Source organism: Sorghum bicolor, chromosome 2 (genome assembly GCF_000003195.3).
Source record: "Sorghum bicolor cultivar BTx623 chromosome 2, Sorghum_bicolor_NCBIv3, whole genome shotgun sequence".
In the NCBI taxonomy this organism is placed as follows: domain Eukaryota; kingdom Viridiplantae; phylum Streptophyta; class Magnoliopsida; order Poales; family Poaceae; genus Sorghum; species Sorghum bicolor.
The window spans coordinates 74,195,960-74,209,596 of record NC_012871.2 but is presented as its reverse complement, the minus strand read 5'-3'; the positions used below and the strand labels follow the sequence as shown (position 1 = coordinate 74,209,596).

The following is a 13,637-nucleotide window of genomic DNA, read 5'->3' as shown; positions in this document are numbered from 1 at the left end:
TGTGGATCCTTTAACAATTACGATGCTTGCTGCTTCTATAGGTTGGTTGAAGGATGGATTATTGACGACTGCCATTATCTAAGAACTATTCACCCATCAATCATTAAGGTACATACTTGCCGGATTAATAAACAAACAATTCACGGTTATTTTGGAGTGCCGTAGTAAAACCCTACTGTAATCCAGAAACACACATGGACTGAAAGTCTGAAACAGCCCCCACTGACTGACGTCGCTGTCATGCGTATGCCTATGCGTGCGTGCCTGTCATCCTCCAACAAACAAAGCCAACGCCAGCCGCGGCCAATTTTTCTTTTTTTTGGTGTATAAATACGGCAGCCTGCTATGCGGATGCAGGCGCCATCAACCTCTGCAGCTGCAGGATATTGTGGTTGTGGCTGTGCTTCCGTTTTGCAGCCTCTAGGGTGCTTGCATTTGCATTCGGTAGTGCAGGTCACTGACGGCGAAGAATGGAGGCGTACGCTGCCGGAGCCAAGTTCGACTGCTTGCTATTTGGTGAGGACCAAACCAAACTAGCATGAACTGAGGAGCCTCGGTGCTGCTCCTTTTGCTTGTTGGTTTGTTTTTGTTGAAATTCTTCTGAAATAAACATGAATTGGCCTTGCACGCACGCGCAGACATGGATGACACTCTGTACCCGCTGAGCCTTGGCATCAACCTAGCATGCCGCAAGAACATAGAGGGTACGCACGATCGACGTAGCCAATTTTTCTTGCTTGATTACTTGTAAGCTTGCAGAGTAACGACTGGCCAAATTGCAGAGTACATGCTGAACAAGCTGCGGATCGAGGAGAGCCAGGTCCCCAAGATGTGTCTCGACCTGTACAGGGAGTATGGAACTACAATGGCCGGCCTCAAGGTATATACATCTTTGCTGTATCTGTCTCGCTACGACTGAACATTCGTTTATTCGCATCTTGATTGTTCGAGCTTGTGTTTCATATGATCTGGATTCTGGATCATCATGTGCTGTAGGTTTTGGGGTACGATTTCGACTACGACGACTTCCATGCCTGCGTCCATGGAACGCTACCGTACGAGAAGGTGAAGCCTGACCCGGTGCTCAGGCAGCTGCTGCTTTCCCTGCCGCAGAGGAAGATCGTGAGCCCCTTTTCCGATTCTGATTCTGATCCCAGTTAATTCATCTTTAATTTCTATCAACAAGAACTGCAGTTGAAAGTTGATGGATGCTGCGTCTATATGCTGATGTCTGAAACTAACTGCTGCTCCTGCCCCTGCTCCGTCTGCAGATTTTCACTAACTCTGACAAGGCCCACGCGGCAAGAGTCCTGGAGAAGCTCGGCCTCGAGGACTGCTTCGAAGGGATCATCTGCTTCGAGACCCTGAATCCGCCGCCGACCGAGAAGAAGGACGATGGCAGGGGGATCCTGTGCAAGCCCTCGCTGGAGTCCATGGAAGCCGTCATCGAGATCGCCAAGCTCGACGCCAAGAGAACGGTACGGTAGTCGAACCAAACCACAGTGCTTGCTTGCTCTCGGCCTCTCGCATGTTCGATTCTCCAATGAGACTGAACCCACCACTCCGATCCCTCGCGTCGCAGGTGTTCTTTGACGACAGTGCGCGCAACATCGCCGCCGGGAAGGCCGCCGGTTTCCACACCGTCATCGTAAGCTTTGCTCAGTTTCTCACTGCGTGCGTGCGTGCGTGTGCGTTCTGCGATCCACTGCGGATGCTGAGAGCCGCCATGGAACTGGAACCTTTGCAGGTGGGGAGCTCGGCGCTGGTGCCAGGGGCGGACGTGGCGCTGGAGAGCATCCACAACATCAAGGAGGCGCTGCCGGAGCTCTGGGAGGCCGCCGGCGACCACGTCGAGGCCGTCCTCCGGTCGGCCGCCGTGGAGACCACAGTGATTGCCTGAATAATATGAAGAAATTATTAACAGGTCACGGCCTCACGGCCACGTAATGCGCTACTGTATAGTTTATATGTCGTGACGTGCAAATTAAAATGCCAATGTGGTGTGCCTGATTAAGCCTTATTAAGCACCGTACGTAGTATATAATTACCAAGGAATCTCAATTACTAATATGTGCCGGACCGGAACTTACTGGTACTAATAAGGTTTGTGTAGTTCATCCTATTGGTCCGTGTTTTTTTATGGCGCGGCCCGTTGTGAAAATGGATGGCTCGTTGAAATGGACACGAATTTTTGTTGCCTAAGTGCTGCGAGCACTGTGCCACGTATTGAAATATAAAATGATTTGTCCATAATCTTTTGGTTGAACTTGTACGTCAATGCAACTCAATATGCTATCGGTGCTAGAGGATGTGAGTTTAAATCTAGAGAAAACAATTAAATAACAAAATGAGGATTGTAGCTCATTGTGTTGACATACAAAAGTGAATTGTGCACCTTCACTATCAACTCAACATCACTTAAAAAATTCAGAGCGAGACTGAGCAATGTATAGGGGGCCATTTCTCCATCTCGAGGTTAAGGCAGCTCCAATAGTACTAAAAGAGCTAGCTCATAGAATATTTTATTAAGTAAGAAGGAGGAAAAAAAATTGACAAGTTAGCTCTTCACAAAGAGCTGATCCGCTCAAATACTTCTTTATATGATTCATGTGTCTATCGCCACACGTTTTCTTATCCTATCATGTTAGGTTACACTATTTTTATCTCTCTTTTTTTAAGTTTAAACGAGCTAGCAAGTTGACTCTATTGTTGAAGATGTCGTCCTTACCACTTGTAATAATGAATAGTGGAATGCAAAAATTCATTCGAAGATGGCAATAAAAACTAATAATCCTTTTATCTAAAACTCTTTACCCTATGCTAGTTTGGTGTTTCTCTTTTAAACCACAATCTTCTATAAACCAAATAAATCGAGCAGAAATTACCACATTAACTGATTGCCTTGCTTATAAAATTATGAAAAACCAATACTTAATGACAATATGACACCACATCTTTTGTAGAAAAGCAAACTAAATGCGTCCTTTCCCTTATGGCAAAAAAAAAAAAGTAGGCCCGACATATAAAAGCCAGTCACCAGAAATTACTTTTCGGCGAGGTTGTGGTTGTGGTTGTGGTTGTGGAGCTGTGTGTGAATGACTCCACTCCAGCTATAACGGTTTGAACTCTGGTGCCACAAATTTATGTACACGCTGAATTGTTGAAGTCCTTTTAAGTGTTTAAGTCTTAACCGTTAAGGATGTGCCTGTACTCATTAATTAGACTTTAAAATCTGATCTAATCCACTCCATAATTGAAGGGAGCCAACACAAAGGAACACACTACTATAGATGTGATGTTTCATGTCCTTCTTCTATGTCTCATTGTTGGCAAGGAATATAATTGATGATTCTAGCGGATGATGCTGATGCTGACTAAACCCCTACGTGGTGCCTCATGTTGATTGTTTCATAATTGAGCGGAAAATGTTACACATGTACTCTAATATTCTTTTGAGTAATTAAGCCTGCCGGTTTGGTCTTTATCAGTGTGGTTTGGTGAGGTAGCAACTATCATGTGTACAGTTTCATGCTCAACGTAGTTTTATGGCACTTCTATTGTGAATTTTAATTAAAATTTTACCCTTATTATTTATTTAACGTTGTGAATTTTCCCCTACCTTTCAAAATGAAGGTAGAGTTTGCCCATGTTCCGTTCAGTGAAGTTAACCATGTTTGTTCAACTAAAATGCACTAGTTTTTCCATGTGAATTTGCTCCAAGGTTTTTGAGTAATCTTTGATTCTAAACTCTTTTGACATCAAATATTTGGACAAGATTTTGAAATATTTTTTACAACAAAATTTCAAATATTTCAAATCCAAGCAAATTTTAACAAGTGCACACAACCATCTGCGGGAGTTTGGAGGATTAGGATATGGTGTTACCGTACGTGTAAGCATTGCCTTTCAAGTTTATTGATGTTTTTTTTCTTTTTTCTTTAATTTATTTATTTGACCTCCAACTAACAGAATCTAGAATCGATGCAAATGGTTTTGGATTTAACAAGCGAGGGTAAAATGATTAAGTCAAAAACAAAGATGAAATCACAATCAGTCTTCAAAATAGGAGCAAGAATGTCAATCTCCCTAGTTTATTTTCACACTTATATATAGGAGAAGTGAACAAAAAGTTAAACCGGTTAGTTTGACTTTCTTTTAGTCCTGCTCCATTACATAATATAATATGTCAGGCGAGTAGTACGTACGTGCACAACTGCCACAACATAGTAATAACCACGGTAGCGTATAGCACTAACAGCTAGCCTTGAGACAGTGAGATGAGTGATCATTAACAGAGCCATAGCAATCACCACGCATTATGCATGCCCACAACTACCGAACTATTCTCCATAAAAAAATGATATAATTTAAGCATAGCATCAAATCAAATAAATTAAAATATTACTAGGTTTATATAATAATATTTAATTAGTTATAAGTGCCAGTAAATTCTTCTGTAATATAATTTCGTAAATTTATATTCTTTTCAGGATGTAGGTAGTACCGTAGTAGCGGCCAATTTAAAACGTACAGCGAGGTCACGTCGATGCACACGCGTGCCCAATTTCGTATTGATTTGTTCGTGCAGGAGATCAACTAAATCAAGAATCTTTGGCCCGTTCTTACCTTCTTTGGAGATGACACGTTGCTAGCAGGTAAGAAAGACTTACTACCATATGTCCATATGTCATCATCTCTTCTCCTATCTCCTACAACTAAAAAGACTAAAAGATGGACACCGTTTTGGTGCGACATTTTACCCTATCGTTTTTCGTCCTGCCTCCTGCGACGCCTCCCTCCGCATCCCGCCCGACTCTCTCTCTTGCAACGAAAAAAAGGAAACAAACTCGCTCAAGGAAAGAAACCACCGCCACCCCTCCCAGATCCGCCTGCGTCTTCCTCCTGATCCGCATCCCGCTCGGCACCTGCTGGGATCGCCGCCGTGCGGATCGCCGCCCCGCCTGCGCCTGCGTCTTGCTAGGATCGCCGCCGTGCGGATCGCCGTCTTGCGCCGTCGGTTCGCTCCCCCGGCTGCGCTCAGCCGGCAGCTGGCTTGCGGGCGTGCGCGCGGCCTTGCGGTAGGTCCCGTGGCTCCCGGCCTCGGCGAACGACGTGGAGGGCGCGCGCGGCCCGCCCAGTGGAGGCGCACGGTGTCGTCGCAACGCGGATGCCTGGCCCCGACGTGCGAGCGGCTCGGCCCCGATTGGAGCTTCGCGGGTGAATCGCGCGACCACGAGGACGCGCCGGGCTTGGAGCATTCCGACCCCGCGCAGATCCTGGTGCGGCTCGGCTTCGAGTCCTCTGGTGGCGACCCGGCCAAGGTCCGATACGAGCTGCTCTCTCCTGGATCTAATTGGATTTGGAGAAATTTTTTGGGCACAGTTTGCATTTGGGGAATTTGGGGAATTATTGAAGAACAGGAACTTATAAATCAATTTGGGTCACTGCAGGTCCCCAAGGCGCCTCCTGGGCCACCAAGCTAGCCCCACTGGCAACTCACGCCGCCACGCATGGCCACTGTCGTCGGTCGTCCGTGCCACCGTAGGCCTGCCCTTGTGGAGGAGTATGGCCTTCGGCGACGATGAGGCGAAGAACGGGTTGCAGCAGAGCGATGCCGACGAGCCCGAGGCCACTGGTACGTAAGCCTCAAATTTGCTACTCATTCGATCACAAGTTGAGCCGTATTTTCTTGTTTCTAGAACTCATATACATGTATTTGCCTGATCTGGAAGGAGGATGTTGCATCTGTGCCCAGATGGATAGCGATGCACGCTCTCCTTCGATTTGGCGCCTGTGCAGAACTGCAGATGAGATACTGCTATTTGTCTCTTTACGAGTTGATTGTCAATATGTGTTTGCACTTACGTCTGCACTAACTACTTAAAAATGCTCAATCTCTGTTAATTCACATCAATGTGTTTTTAACTGAAGTAATTTTTTATTAATTTGATGAATTTGGGTTTAAATTTACACTGCAGGATAATGGAGTTTATGCAAAGTTAACATATTCTCTTTAGCATGTTTCAGAGTAAAACGATGACCATAAGATATGATATTCATTGATTGGCCATGAAATTTGACATGACTGGAAAATTAAAAAATCTAGCTGGTCCATAGATTTGAGAAAATGATATAAATAGTTACTTTCCTGCAACATATATAGATGATCTCTTTGTGTTCATCTTCATGCCCTGGGCATTGAGATATGGAAGGTATGACTGGCGGCTTGCTTATTCTCCCTATGAATACATACATCAGTTTATTTTCAACTATGTCAACAAGGGTGTCATTCTGCTTTTAATTTTCCATGAGTGTCATTCAGCTTCTAATTTTCCATGAAATTAGCTTTTAGCGCTATGCCGCTATGGTCGTTTTAATTCATGCTTCATATATATATATATATATATATATATATATATATATATATATATATATATATATATATATATATATCTTATACGTCTTATGTATATCTTTAGCATGTTTTTATGCATGGTTATGAGATGAACTTGTCCTGATTTCACATTGGACATTGGGTGCTCAATTATGTTAGTGCCAATGCCAGCTTTGTCTTAGAAGTATTCATTTTTTTTTCTAATTACTGTTCAGTATTCTTCCTAGCTTACGTGTTCCAAATAGATCAACCTATTCTGCTGTGAATTTATCCTTTTTAAATTTTGCACCAAAAATTAGAGGATGATGGCTTAGAGAAAAATGATTGCCTTCTGTTTAAATGATGCACAGCTTGACCAGTATTGTTGAGTCCATAGTATGGCCACACGACAGATTGATGGCGATGGAGGGACCCGTTTCATTTTTGGACGCCTGCAATTGCCTTCCAAACTCTATCCTGCTGGCTTTTGGAAGAGCAGAGATCTTGGAGTTGTTTTGCAGAAGTATGAATCCTCACTATGCAGCAAAGTGTCGTGTTGCAGCCGCAGCCTACTCGATCCACTCTCTCGGGTGAGTCCCAAACCATTAATGCTTATGGGTTGGGTTTGAGATATTATTATGTGCCTGAACTATTATTCAAACTCAGAGATTCCCAAACCATCGATGCTTATGGGTTGAGAGTTGGGATATTAGGCGTCTGGACTATTGTTCGATGCATGTTGTCTATTACCTGATCATATAGCTTTTAGATTTTCAATCACGCCAGATATAAAAATATTGAAGATTCAGCAAATATCCAAGTTGTGTTTAGGTATAACTTGAGCTCTCCAAATATACAAATATTCAAGTTTCAACAAATTTTATGCCATGAATTGAGAAACATGTGTGATCTTCTTTCTGGAAATTCACTTATTAGCAGTGGATTTAGAACTTCAATTGGTGTAGGTGTAATAATAATAGATACTGCAGTGTATTTTTATTGTTGCTCTATCTTAATTTGTAAGTTTGGTTAACCGTGAGAATTTAATTATTTTTTACAATATCAGCCATGAGCCTAAAGTTTTAGAGATATTTTCAATGACTACTTGATGATTCTTTTTCTTTTCCTATTCATGGTTTCATTTTTTTTATTTCTGTATATTTAGATTGCAATATGAACAAGGGAATTATGTCATATATGGAGGAACTCGAATTATGAACTTATGTCATGTGATTCCTGTTCATTGTTCCAGAGTAGAGAGCTAGGATCAGCACCCTTGTAGTTGTATATGTTTATGCCTTTCTTCTATTCTTTTCCTCACATTTACTAAATACTATTGTTCTTCCCACATTTTCTTGACCTTTTAGGATTATTTATTTATTTATTTATTTATTAGTATTCAGTAACATGACCCCCTTGCAATTTAGCTGTGATAATGAACCTTTAACTTTTATTGGATTACATGTTCAAGAAATTGAAAAATATTACAAAATTATCAAGTTAATTTCATGTTCACCCGTCACCACCTATCCAGTTCATGCCTTCTATTTAGATCTTTTATTAGGTTTGTTGTTATTTTTTTGTTATGTCATGTATGCAATGGAATTGCTGAAAATTCCTTGACATAGCATTGTTCTACAGGATGCCCTTGCTATATAATCTCATGTTTGTTTCTTTGTGATTGTTGATGGCAGAAGATAAGAAGCACTCAGATCATGCTTTTTATTTTCCTATACAATAGTTGAAACTAATTTTGTTTAATATTTCTCTATTATATGTTATGGAGCTATCATTTGTATTTAAGAAAACAAAAATACCAGTATATTGGTGTATATTCTCTCTTATGTTCTTGTTAGTTGTATAGAATGTGAACTGTAAAATAGAGACAAGGAATCCTCAACATACTCAGGTAAAAATATATTTATGGGATGATAGTATGTGTGAAGTCATTTGTATTCAAACAACATTGGAATTCGAATTTATAGTCATCAGAGCTTTGAATTTGATTTTATGAACTTTGTCTTTTGGATTAAATGTCACTTTAACATCGGTATTTAATTTCGTAGTATTGTTATTTTATCGTGTGATCCGTGTGTCTTTTGCTTAAAATTTTAGTTATCCCGTAGCAACGCACGGGCATACTACCTAGTCAAGTAAATAAATACGGACTCTACAACTCCGTAGAGCAGCTCTTTATATACTCTCAGAACTCTATTTTTTTTTTCTAGAGCAGAGTTTGTAGAGTTGCATGTGTTTAGCTAAACAATAAGAACGAAGCTGGAAGAAACATGGAGCTGGCTATATGTTCCAAAGTACGCAATTTCTAAAATTAGATTTTTTTTGCAACACTAAAATTATATTTTTGACATGTAATCTATCTTTTATTACAATATTTACATCAACAAAATTGTAGCCATTATATTGCACTTCAAATACTTTTGAATTCTAAATTAAAAGTTGTATGCATCGATAAATTCAAACCCAAGGCCGTGCACAGGATGTGTGGGCCGTGTGACGGTACAAGATCCTAAATTTTTAAGGGCCTCAAAATTATAGCTTATTAATAACTAATATTAAATATTTCGTGCTGATTTTTTGTTTGAAGTTCATGATAGATGTTTGTGTTAGCTATAAAAGTTGTTACATTATTTCTTTTTATTTAGCACCATATAGTTTCATCTAAGCCGTTTGTCCGTTAGTCTGACTACTCCAAGTCTGATCCAACTTGCTGAGTGACGTCTCCATAATGAGCTAAGGAATCTCGAGTCTAGTACTCAATAGCTAATATTAAAGTGCAAATTATAGAGCGTTGATGATGGATGGAAGAAGGTGTGTTGGCAAGTGTCAAACTATATATTATAGTGTCATGGATCCATAAAAAAATTGAGATAATTGGTACTTGGAGGCTAGAAACTAACAAGTAGCCTAATTATTTATGATATGCCTAGAATTCATGGCTTGTATAGAAAATATTCTTAGTTAGTCAGTGATATAAATTAGTGCTATATAATATTGTATATGATTATTGTTTTATTTTTTCTAGATGAATTGGAATAGGGCCTTAATTTTTGCCGGCACGGCCTGTTCAAAGTTCAAACCAAAACATTCAACTTGGAAAAGTAAGCAAAAACAATATGACTAAAGTTGAGATCTCTATATTGTTGGGCTCAATCTTACCCTTGAGCTATCAAAGTGGCAATTTGAGTTCTTAAAACATTAGAGTTGTAGAGTGAAAGTAGAAACACAAAATGGTGATCTATATAATTAATTTCCATCTCCCACCCATTGAATTTGATGGCTTATATTTGAACTTTGAAAAGCGGTGGAATGTCAAATTCCAAGCCAAATTGCCTAATTTTTTAAGTGGATTTAAATTCCTCCAAATGAAATGATCCAAATGGCCCCTGAGATATATTTTCACAATCTCTATTTTTTATTGATTTTTTTGAACTTTTAGAAGCTTGATTTGAAGATATTTTTATGGTTTAAAAACCGCACCAAGTATTTAGATGTTTTTAATTAAATTATATGAGACCCCTTGAAAAGCACTTCCAACGAGCAAACAGTCAATTCAAACGGTTTGGGTTTGGTAAGTAGACAGAGATTGTTTTTCTGATTTTGGAAGGAAATCTGGAATTTTTTCCATGCTTGTCAAGACGAATGCTGGGCGGCTGGGCCTCGGCCACAGAAAGCCGACGCTGGCCATTTCGGGAAGGAAGCCCAACTACAATACAAGAAGCAGACAAAGCAGCCATGACAGCCCAGTCCATCCAACGCCCGGCTTTCACTTTTCTACGCAGCGTCTGCCTGCGTCGCGCCTCGGCCTCGCCTACCTCCCGCCGCCGTCGTGGACGCCATGGGCCGAGGCCGCAACCGCAAGCCCCGCAACTTCGCCACGTTCCGCCTCTGCCCGCGCCCCGGGGTCGCCGACGCCTCCGACCGCGTCTTCGTCCGCGTCGACGACAACCCCTACTCCGTCCCCGGGTTCGCCGACGACGAGGGCCACTCGTCCTCCACCGCCGTCGGTGCAGACGGCGGCGAGCCCGCCGCCTCCTCCTCCGCCTCGGTCGACGACGACGGAGCGCCCCTGCCCGAGCACGTCCGCCGCGAGATCTTGGAGCTCGGCCTCCCCGACGACGGCTACGACTACCTCACCCACCTCCGCGAGCTCCGCCCCTCCCTCTCCTCCACCGGCGGCGGGGGATCCTCGGCCGTGTTCCTCCCCAGCCGCCGCCCCGCGCGCTCCGGCCCCTGCGTGGACGTCAAGGTCCCTCCCTCTCTGCTTGCATCAGCATCCCCAGCCTCTGCCGAGGTGGCTAACTCTGTTCGCGCGTCGTGCAGGCGTACGACTTCACTCGTACTCCCCTTGGCTCCGGGAAGGTTGCAGTGGTGACGGCTAGTCGGGCTGAGGAGGCTATTGACCTGGATGTCGCTAGGCTGCTTGACGGGAGAGATTCGCCGGCCGTTGAGTCGGGGGATGAGGATTTGGAGGAGGATTTTGTTATCCTTGCTAACGAGCCAGATGAGGAGCTGATCGAGGAAGAGAGTGCTGCTGGGGGCAAGGAGAAAGCTCTGCAGCTGCCTCGCAAGCAGTTTGATTCGGTGAGCTCAACGTCTACTTCATGATCATTACTGTCTGCGAAGAAAGAGCTGTTGATGTACCACTAACGAGTCACTACTAGCTCTGCTCACTGCAACAATCAAAATGCACGTTTGCTGTTTAATCTTTGAATTTCCTCATGTCAACACTTTTCAACCTTCCATCATCAATCTAACATGGGTGTGAGTTATGCTGAAATCTTTTTGCATTCTAATATTTCGGGCATGCTTGTGACTTGTGAGCATTCATGTGTGCGAATTTGGTGTTACTTTTCTAGTACTTATTCGAATTCCATGCGGAATATCTTGATCCGTTGGAAACCGATATTCAAGGTTTTGATTTGTGTGTGATGTGCAATTCACAGCTTGCTTTTGAAGAATATGCAGACAGTGGAGATGATTGTCATGTTCAAGATGCAAAGCATGAACTTTCCCAGGATGTTACAAACAAACTGAAATCGCCTCACAGTGAAAATTTTGATGCTGATAAAAATTGCTGGGCAGCAGCAGCACAATATGTTGCTCACGGGATACTAGAGTCAGAAGAGCAAATTGATACGTCTTCTAATGCCATGCCCGAATGTGTTGGATATGCTGGAACATATGAAGTCAGTGAAGAAGAACAAGTGATTCTTGCTCCAGAAAGTAGCGAGGGATCTGCAGTCATGTACTCTACTACCACGGTTTCTGGATCATATCTCGATGTTAAAATGCAATTTCCAAAACTTTCCCCTGGAGAAACAAGTATGAAAAAATCCATCATCAGAAAAGGAATAGAGAAGCTTCCTACAGCGTATTTACCTCAGAGGAACACTTTGAGTGGTCAAAAACTGGGACCCTACAAGGAACCAAAAGAGGAAGGGACAGAAAGCTAGGTAAAACTGGTGCATGATAAGTTTCTCATTTCAACTCTTGAACATTTTAGTTCGGCATTCCTAACATTGTTGCTGCGTTCTGTTGTTCATTTATTTATCTGAGGCTATTTGCTGAGCTTATTCGATCCAGAAAATGAAAATGCTAAACAGACGGAAAGCCATCTTATTTCGGTCCTATGTTTTAAGCTCGATTCATACTTTGTTTAATAATAGTCAAACACATTATCACACTGTTCTGTTATACATTACAGATCTAGACCAAAAATGTTTCAAAGAAGCAGGTCATTGAGGTGTATTATTCTGCTACATTACCATAATAACAACCGCTTGCTTCCGCGAAATGCTTGATACCATGATGTTTACTGGCTTGTGGCTTCCTTTTTCCCCCTAAACGAACATATTTTTTTCTTGGGATCTCATTTTAGGCATTTCATGTCATCATTGTTACTGATAATTTTGTCTCCTAGGCTACAATGAAAGATCATGTCATCATTGTTACTGATAATTTTGTCTCCTAGGCTACAGAAAGATCAAGGTTGCAGAGCAAAGAATGATGCCGTTGTCACAGGACCATGTTTTGTACGCATTATGAGTTATGTTTGTTTTGTTATGTAAATCTGAAACTTGTACTGTGTACTTTCAAACTTCAAGAGGACTGTAGAAGCGAAAAGATTGTACGCCAGATTAGACAGAGTTGTTAGTTTGATGTGAAGTTTTATGTCAAGGTTTTTAGGCTAAACATAGATTGCATGTTTTAGGGGTGGCTACATATGTAGGGCTGCTGATCATCTCATTGGAATCAATCAAGAAATTGTCACTTCTCATCCCAATCCAGACCAGATGTATTGTCTCCCAAATGTCTGCTGGGGAGGAAACAATGAAAAGAAACATGTAGTACTGGACTACTGGGTAGCTAAAGGGATTTGACAGTGAGAGCTTGGTTGAAACGAAAAGATATTGGTCCTTCTGTGAGAAAATCCAACCAACTGATGGTTCTGCTAACTGGAGATTTGAGGGCAGTGTACCATGGAAGGTACTACCAACTATACTGCAGAACTGCCGGAGACTGGAGTTGCCATCCAGATCACTGTTTAGTGCTAGTGCAAGTGCAATGCATCTTGAGTTCAGATCCGACTTTTGTTTCACGAGATGGACTGGAACCGTATGCGTGCTGCGTGCATCAGAGAGAACGCAGAGGTGGTGCAGTGATTTGTCCTTCCCGGTTTGAACTTTAAACGGAGCCCTTTCATGGTTGCTATTGCGCTCCAATCATTTGGTGGAGATGATGATGGTACTGCTCCCGCAAGACGATGACATCTTATAATGTCCTCATCATTGGGTAGCAAACCATACTGTTCGTCCGTAATACGATCACCAGCGATGATGGTGTATACCTTTCGTCGTTCTCTCTCAACTGCTGCACTCATTGCAGCTCTCTCTCTCTCTCTCTCTCTCTCTCTCTCTCTCTCTCTCAATTGACAGCATAAGTTTGGAAAATGGTCGCTAGCACAATGGCGCAAGCGTCATGATTTGATTTCTGTATAACTGTTGCATTCGTACGGGTTAAACCGCTCTGTTGCTAGGTTTGGATGGCATTCTGCTTCTAGCTGATAAGCCTCGTAGAAAGTACCGTTGGCAGATTCAGCTGATAAACTCAGACGAAATGGTACAGCTGATAAACTCAGACAAACAGGCTAGTCCTCATCGAAGCGTGCCTATTTTCCGCTTATATATCTTATAATAAAAATCCAACCAAGTTTCTACTTGTTATCATTTTTTTAAGTTGCAGC

General features: G+C 42.2%; 2 protein-coding genes across 3 annotated transcripts; both read left to right on the top strand.

Moving 5' to 3' along the window:
* LOC8063526 (uncharacterized protein C24B11.05) lies at positions 341-2,197 on the top strand. Its single transcript, XM_002463199.2, has 7 exons — positions 341-516; positions 639-704; positions 783-880; positions 997-1,122; positions 1,272-1,478; positions 1,583-1,648; positions 1,748-2,197. The coding sequence occupies exons 1-7, from the start codon at positions 471-473 to the stop codon at positions 1,898-1,900; spliced, it is 762 nt and encodes a 253-aa protein (XP_002463244.1). The 5' UTR covers positions 341-470; the 3' UTR covers positions 1,901-2,197.
* On the top strand, positions 4,793-13,415 carry LOC8079378. Of its 2 annotated transcripts, XM_021452256.1 has the most exons (8): positions 4,793-5,321; positions 5,451-5,635; positions 5,733-6,212; positions 6,745-6,963; positions 10,030-10,640; positions 10,715-10,975; positions 11,338-11,847; positions 12,373-13,316. In XM_021452256.1, exons 5-7 carry the CDS (start codon positions 10,230-10,232, stop codon positions 11,845-11,847), a joined length of 1,182 nt encoding a protein of 393 aa, XP_021307931.1. In that variant the 5' UTR covers positions 4,793-5,321; positions 5,451-5,635; positions 5,733-6,212; positions 6,745-6,963; positions 10,030-10,229; the 3' UTR covers positions 12,373-13,316. The 2 variants fall into 2 exon arrangements, with proteins under 2 accessions (XP_021307931.1, XP_002463243.1); XM_002463198.2 differs by lacking the exons at positions 4,793-5,321; positions 5,451-5,635; positions 5,733-6,212; positions 6,745-6,963 and having other exon boundaries at positions 12,366-13,415.